Below are 8,716 nucleotides of genomic sequence, written 5' to 3' on the forward strand. Positions count from 1 at the left end.
TGCATCAAGCTATTTAATCACTTCTTTTCTTACCACATCTTTCATGTTGGGATTTAGGCGGCGGCGTTGTTCTATGATCGGCTTGTGTCCTTCCTCCGTGAGAATTTTATGCATGCAAAAAACTGGACTAATACCTCTTATATCAGACATTGTTCACCCAATTGCTCTTTTATGCTTACATAGAACTCTCAACAATTTTTCCTCCTGCAATTTAGGCAAGTCAGAAGAAATAATAACAGGTAACGTACCAGAACTAGCCAAATAAGCATAATGAAGGTGAGAAGGTAAAGGCTTTAGTTCCAATTTTGGAGCTTCTTCAATTGATGTCTTCAAAGGAGGACCATTTGGCTTGTTCAAAGGTTCAAAGGGATTTAAACCTTTTATATATTCACATGATGCATTCAAAATATGCGTCATCTCTTCAACCTCATCATTAATCTCCAAACTCTCAAACAACACGATTTCTTTCTCTAAAGAATCCTTCAAATATACACTTGGGTCAATAAGTTGCTCATCCATATCCATGACAAATATCATAGACAACTCTTCATAATGGCGAGAAAGTTGAATTGATTTGTATATATTAAAAACAACTTCCTCATTGTCAACTCTCATGATCATTTTTCCTTCTCTTACTTTAATTATAGCATCACCTGTAGCCAAGAGAGGTCTTCCCGATATAATAGTAACTTTTTCATCGACTTCAAAATCCAAGATATGAAATCAGCCGGGAAAATAAATTTTCCAATTTTCAGCAGCACATCTCCAATCACCCCTTCCGGGTAAGCTATAGACCTGTCTGCTAGTTGCAACATCATAGTGGTGGGTGTTGGAGCTCCCAAACCCAATCTTTTATACAAATACAATGGCATCAAATTTATGCTCGCTCCCAAATCACAAAGTGCATGGCCTACATCAACATTACCTATCCCCATAGGGATAGTAAAGCTACCAGGATCCTTAAGCTTTTGAGGAAGCTTATTTTGGACCCTTGAAGTGCACTCCTCAGTAAGTGCAACTGTTTCAAATTCAGTCAATCTCCTCTTGTTAGCCACAATATCTTTTATGTACTTGGCATACTTTGGAATTTCGCGAATCGCATCTACCAACGGAATATTCAATTGAATCTAACTCAACATAGAGAGAAATTTGTTGAACATGTGATCATCATTCTTTTTCTGCAATCTTTGTGGAAAAGGTGGTGATGGCCTTGGAACATTCACAGGCGTTGAAATTGTATCATCTTTCTTTGTTTCCTGTGTTTCTTTGGGAATCAATTCACCCTCAGGTATAAGCTTGTCTTTTCTCTTCTTTGGAACTTATTCTAATTCCCTTCTAGTTCTAAGTGTAATTGCACTAACTTGCGAATTTTTCTCTGTATCACTTAGAAGAGCACCTGCAGGCCTAGTGTTTTGATTTGCAGCTAGTTGTCCCATTTGTCTTTCCAGATTTCTGAAATCAGTTCGGAGTTGTTGATTGTCATGTAACAATTTCTTCAACAAATCATTTGTACTTTTTTCTATCTGTTGGAGTGGCCTTTGAGGTTGATTAAAATTTCCTTGGGGTCTATATTGATTCTTATGTGATTGATTTCCACCCCAGGAGAAATTAAGATGATTCCTCCAATTTGGGTTGTAAGTGTTCTCATATTGTGCCTGTTGATTCATCGGACCTCTGTTTTGTTGTCCCACGTAATAAATAGATTCAGGATTCGTAGGGCACATATCACTCGTGTGATTGTCACCACTCATTTCACAACAAATCGACATTTGTTGAAAATGTTGCATTTGTTGTGTTTGGTTCATTGTCATTCTACTTATTTAATTGATTGATACCCCTGCTGCTTTCTGTTTCATTGCTCTCCTTGGTTCTCTCTCACCTTACCAATTATGATCATTAGCAGTAAAGTTGTTTAGCAGAAGTTGTATTTCACTATACGGTCTCGCCATCCATCTACCTCCACAAGCTAAATCAAGATTCATCTTTGAAGTCTCATCTAATCCATCAACAAAAGCATGGCCCAATACCTCATCAGTTTGACAATGATGTGGACAGTCTCAGAGTAGTTTCTTGTATCTTTCCAAACTTGTCGAAGAGTCTCACAATCTCATTGTTAAAACCCAAGAATCTGGCTCCGCAGACTTTGTCTTTTTAGTGGGTAAAAGCTTAAATTAAGAATTTCTTTGCTAAATCATCCCAAGTATGGATTGAATTAGCAGGCTCCCTCTGCAACCATTCTTTAGATTCCCCCAACAATGAAAAAGGAAACAAGGTCAACCTAACATAGTCCACATTTGGATAGTTGTAAGTATCCGTAATTTTCAAAAAATTCTGAATGTGCCTCTGCGGGTCTTCATGAGATATACCTACATATTGCCCAGTGGACTGAATCAGCTATACCATGTACTGTTTAAGCTCAAAGTGACCAGTGATATCAGGCTTCACAATAGCCTGAGTCATATTAGCAAGATTTAGCCTTACAGCTTCTATCACCGGACGCCCTCCATTACCTGCCATCACTGTTGGTTGTGGTTGAACTAAAATGTCCTACTCTCTTTCTGTTTTGTATCTAACTTCCAACTCCTTCCTTGCTCTATAAAGTGTTATTTTAATTTCAGGATCAAGAGGGAAGAGATTGTTTGTGCTTCTACTCCTCCGCATTCAAGAGAAGAGCCTGCGTGACACAAACAAAGTGAACAGAAAATTAATGCTTAAACCAATAGCTAATAAAAGCTTAACTCAATCAAGTAGCTAATTCTAAGTCCCCGGCACCGGCGCCAAAAACTTGTTGCGACCAAAACACTCACGCAAGTGTACGCAATCTTCAAGTAATATAATAATAAGTAAAGTATTGTTCCCACGAGGAATTATGATCAACTTATCGACTGATGTAAACTCAAATAATTATCGATCAAGCTAATTCAAAACAAAATACATAAATAACCAATTTACAATTTAACTAGTAATCAAACAATAATACAACGCAAAGTTACTACGCCACTTACGGAATTTTCTTTTAACAATTAATAAAAGATATATTCAGGGTCATGGACTTGCTAGAGATCATGCTATGCTTTTAGCTTAAGAATGATTTATTAAATTATCTGGGTTATTGATTATAGGGTTAATAATACTCATAAGAATTTGTCAAATTCTTATGCACCTATTCGAGTTATATTAATACCTATATTTCGATGACATTAATATTAACTCAAAATGCATTAGAATTCCTATTTTTCAACCAAACAAGGCAATTAAGTATATTTCTATCTTAATCGCTAATCTTTCACCCGATCCCCAGGATCAAGATCTTGTTCTATTTGATTCTATGTGCAATCAAGAATTTCCTTTTTCAAGTTTAACTCAAGATTCATAAATAGTATTTCACTCTTAGCTATGCAATAAAATAATTAACAGCAGAATCAAATAAACAATCTATAACGATAAATTCGAGATTATCAATTTAAGCTTCAAACAACATAATCATCTAACATCCATGACCCCAGAATATTTGGGTTTTTAGCCACTCATAATCATACAAATATCAACAATATAAGTCTTAAACATAAAATAAATAAATACAAGAAGAGAGTTTAGAAAAACTCTTTTAATCCTTGCTCCATGTATTGTTCCTCTTGATTTTTGATGCTTCAAGATGAATCTCCTCTTCTTTTTCTCTCTAAAATCAGGTCTCCTCCCCAATAATGGCTGTTTTCCCCCTTTTAATCGTGTAAGAATGGATTTTGACAATTATACCCTTTTTAGACCGAAATAGAGTAGTTCTACAATTTTTACGCGTCCGCGGCGCCCCGCGCGATACTCTGTGTGACGCGTACATGGATTGGATAGAGGCATAATACATTTTAACGGAGCAAAGGCTCGGGCACCTTGGTCAACGATCTCTTGCTGCTTTAGCTCATAGAAATTTGATTCCTTATGTTTCGTCTTTTGACAATAATTCTTGTACTGTTTGTCATTTGGGCAAACAAACAAAATTGCAGTTTAATCTTTCAGTTAGTCGTGCAAATAAACCTTTTGTTGTAGTACATTCTGATGTGTGGCAAGCTCCATTACCCTCAAATTCTGATTATTGTTACTACATTCCTTTTCTTGACGATTACACCAAAGTTTCTTGGATTTATTTGATGCACGACAAATCTGATGCCTTGACAAATTCAAAGAATTCTATCTTATGGTTGCTAATATTTTCCATTCTTCTATTTCATATTTTCAATCAGATGGGGGAAAGGAATATGATAATCCCAAATTTCAAAGTTTCTTTAAGGACCGTGGCATCCTTCATTGTTTCTGTTGTCCTCACACCTCCGTCCAAAATGGACGTGCATAGAGAAAACATCGTCACATTAATAATATTTTGCGATGTCTTTTATTTCAAGCTTCTATGTCATTCTCCTTTTAGGCAGATGTTTGTCTTTTTGTTACTTTAATCAATATTTCCCCTCTTTCAGTTCTTAACTTTAGTTCACCTTATGAAATGCTTTTTGAGTGCTCCCCAGATTATAACCTTGTTAAAGTATTTGGTTGCTTATGTTTTCCATTTACTGCTTTTGGTCATAAAAATAAATTTGAAGCTCGTTCAATTCCGTGCTTCTTTCTGAGAACTTCCACCAAGCACAGAGGTTTCAAGTACTTGGATCCTACTACTAATAAAGTTCTAATTTCTAGGCATGTTAAATTTGTTGAAAGCATATTTCCGTATCTCTCAATATTTCCTAGTAACTCCCAGACTCCTTTTCTTTTAAAAGACACTGATTTCAAATCACCTAATCTTGATTATTCTCCACACTTTTCCCCTCTCAAAGTGATATTACACGTAACTCATCTGATAACTTGAATGCAAACTCTAATAAGAATTCTTCCCCTTCAATGCATGTTTTACATGATAACTTACCCTAGAATTTTTAAATTCAAAGTTAAGTGAGTTTTCTTCTGCTTCACCTCCTATTTTTTTTAGGACAGTTGAATAAGACTTACCCTCTTTCTATACTTCTCGTAATCTCCAACAAGAGTTGTCCTCTTCTTCTCGAGATTCTTTCGCAACTTTAAGTTCCAAGTCAATTACAACTTCTCATTCTCTTATTCCTATCCCTCGTGGAAATTTAATCACAAATTCTCATCGTCCTATCTTGTCTAATATCTCCACATCTCTTGAAGTCATCTTATCACAATCTCCTTCTATTTTATACTTATATTCATCTTTTGCATTATCCCGTCAAATTTCTCATTCAAATGTCGTTCCTACTTTTTTTCCTCAACCATTTACGACTCCTACACGTACTCACAAGATGGTCACTAGAGCCATGACTGGTTCACTTAAACCGTGTATCCTTCCATCTCTATTTGCTTGTATTTCATTTTCCTTGTCTGAACCAACTTCTTATGCTCAAGCTATTAAGGATCCACGCTGGCAACATGCAATGAGTGATAAGTATAATGCTCTTATTTAGAATAACACTTGAACATTAGTTCCTCCTCCCTCAGATGCAAATATTATTGGTAATAAATGGGTCTTTAGAATTAAATATTGTTCTAATGGAGTTATTGACAGGTTCAAAGCAATATTAGTTTCTCAAGGATTCTCGCAACAACCAGGGTTGGACTATAACCAAACATTTGCTCTTGTGATCAAATTGAGTATAGTTCGTCTTGTACTATCCCTAGCTCTACAACGAGGGTGTTCGATGCATCACTTGATGTTTCAAATGCCTCCCTTCATGATGAACCGAATGAGGATGTTTTTATGAGACAACCTAAGGGTTTTGAGAATCCTGATTACCCCACTCATGTATGTAAATTAAAGCGATATTTATATGGTTTGAAGCAATCACCCAGGGCTTGGTTCCATAGGCTAGCAACATTTCTGTTGCGTCTTGGTTTTAAAGAGTCTAACCCTGATCATATCATGTTTATCTTTCAAAATGATGGTAAAATCTTAGTTCTATTAATTTATGTGGATGATATTGCTGTATTTGGATCCTCTAAGAATCTCATTCATCAATTTGTCTCTTCCATGCACTCTGAGTTTTCCATGAAGGATTTGGGTCCTTTGAGATATTTTCTTGGTGTGGAATTAGTCCCGAATTCATATGGTCTTTTGTTGTTACAGGGCAAGTATATAAATGATATTCTAACATGCTTTGATTTAGCCGAATCAAAGCCTGTTCTTAGCCCTCTTCACATCAAGATGGACTGGAATTCTGTTGAGAGTCCATTGCTTGATGATGCTTCTATTTTTCGACAAATGGTTGGTAGCCTTCAATATTTATCTTTTACAAGGCCATATATTCAATTTACAGTTAACCTTGCTTCACAATTTCTTCACAAGCCTCGCCAAATTCATCTACAATCAGTCAAGCGCATCTTTCTCTATCTCAAGGGCACTATTAGAAATGGAATAAAGCTTTATGCTCGTTCTCCTTTGTCGCTTACTATATATTCTGACTCTGATTGGGCTGGATGCACATCCACTAGGCGATCAATCTCTGAATTTTGTATCTTTCTTGGTAATAACTTAATCTCTTGGGCAGCGAAGAAGCAACCTACTGTGGCTAGATCAAGTACTGAAGCGGAGTATAGAGCTCTAGCTATAGCAACAGCGGAAGCTACTTGGTTGCAGTTTCTTCTTCGTGATCTAGGCATTTTTCTTAAAACTCCTATGTTGGCTAACTGTGATAACATTGGTGCTATACATTTAGCTCATAATCCTGTCTATCATTCTCATTCTAAGTATGTGGCTTCGGATTATCATTTTATTCGTGAAAAAGTGAATCAAGGCAATCTCATTGTTTCTCATGTTCACATATCTCAGCAATTGGCAGACTTGTTCACCAAAGTACTTTCTTCTACAAGGTTTCAGGATCTTCTCAACAATCTTTATGGTCGTTCCTCCCCTTTAGATTAAGGGAGAGTGATAGAGATAGCTTTTATATTATTTGTAATTTTCCATTTATGTAGTTATCTTGTATTCTTATGAGAAACAAACGACGACTAAGGTTTGATTCTTGTGAAAACAGAGAATCCATCCGCAACATAAGAATTCCTAACGATAAGTACAATTACTAGAAATTTGGCCAAAAACAACCGCGACCGACTGTGAAACTATTTTGGTTAGTTTTTTATTTAAAATAAATTAAAATTACGCTGATATGCGGGAAACTATTTTGAGTTCTGTGAAACTTATTTTTCAAGAAACCGACCAACTTTGGTTAGTTTTTTTATTTAAAATAAATTAAAATTAATATTTACAAAATCAACAAATTTCAGTCGATAATTTTATCTTTAAATCGGTCGGTTATAGTGCAATTAAAAAGTATAAATAAAATATGAAAAAAAATCTTAACACAAAATATACCAATGGTCTTGTTACGACCCAAACTGCTGGGCCGCGACGGGCACCCGGTACCTTACACAACCGAGTACCAACGTAATGTATCTTTCTGATTACACCATCTTATACACGTGACATATGGGCCTAATAGGACGATATGATCATTTGTAACTTCAAAACATAGGGCGACAAGGTCGTACAATCTTTCGCATACAAGACATATGTCTACAAGCTTCTAAGAGTACATGAATGTCATAAAGGTCGGGACAGAGTCCCGCCTGTAACACCCCATAAATCCGGATTAGTTGTGGATGTGTTAGATGACTATTAATGTGATCTTTTAGACATGTGAAGCCCTATCAAGATGAGTATAGGTAATGTAATACTCCGCAAATATGAATCAGCTGTGTACGGACAAGGACTATTTATGTAATACCCCGTAATTTGAATCGGTTGTGGATGCATTAAACGAGTATTAGAGTGATGGTAATTGAGTGGTTATGTTAATAAGTGTATAAGTTATGTTAGAGGTGAATTGAGGTCTAAGGAGAGGCCTAAGTCTAAGCCAAGTGGGAAGATTTCAAAATGGACTAAAGCTGTGAATGAATACGCATATGACCTCACTTTGAACGATCATATATCCGGTTCTATAACGAGTTATGTGATTCATAACCTATCAAATTAAAGACCTTTGAGTCTATTTGCCAACGCAACAAACCGTTCATCATTTGGAGGTGCATACAGAAAGTTATGACCATTTTACTGGTCAGGTGTCACTAGCGCGAACAAGAGCACGAAGTCGCACGTTTTGCTGAGTATTCTGCCTCGCGCGCGAACAAGCGCGTCTGGAAGGTTTTAAATACTTTAAAGGCCGGAAATAATAGAAATTGAGTCACTTCTCAAGCTTAAGGTTTTCTCTACACCCCAACTCGACCAAGGCATCCAATTGTACACCTAAGGTGAGTTTTTAAGTGTGTTTTCATGGTGATTTCACTTCTCAATCACTAGTTACAACATGATTTTGATTGGGTTTCATAGGATTTCTTCAAAATCTCAAGAACACCCCAAAAGTTGTCTTTCAAGATTTGGTCTACAAGAGGTAATCCTACACCCTTAGACTTACATATATGGTGTTATTATGGAATCATGAGTATAAATCAAGTATTACAACTTATGGTATGGTGATTGGAAGTCATAAATTTCCAATTTAAATACATGATCATGGTAGGGATTTAAGGGTGATTATTTGATAGGATTTGTTGGTTGGGTGTGAATGGATGGTCATATACATGATGTTGAAAGTTATAAATTGGTTAATCATAATGGTAGGATAAATTATTGATGAATGGTGGTAACTAGATGAACTAA

General features: G+C 36.0%; 1 protein-coding gene across 1 annotated transcript; it reads left to right on the top strand.

The window, feature by feature from the left end:
* Window positions 1-5,321: 5,321 nt before the first annotated feature.
* LOC138889276 (uncharacterized mitochondrial protein AtMg00810-like) lies at window positions 5,322-6,922 on the top strand. The gene is made up of 3 exons (XM_070172563.1): window positions 5,322-5,449; window positions 5,570-5,669; window positions 5,843-6,922. Exons 1-3 carry the CDS (start codon window positions 5,322-5,324, stop codon window positions 6,920-6,922), a joined length of 1,308 nt encoding a protein of 435 aa, XP_070028664.1.
* The last annotated feature ends 1,794 nt before the right edge of the window (window positions 6,923-8,716 follow it).

The sequence above is a fragment of the Nicotiana sylvestris genome, chromosome 4 (genome assembly GCF_000393655.2).
Source record: "Nicotiana sylvestris chromosome 4, ASM39365v2, whole genome shotgun sequence".
Taxonomy (NCBI): domain Eukaryota; kingdom Viridiplantae; phylum Streptophyta; class Magnoliopsida; order Solanales; family Solanaceae; genus Nicotiana; species Nicotiana sylvestris.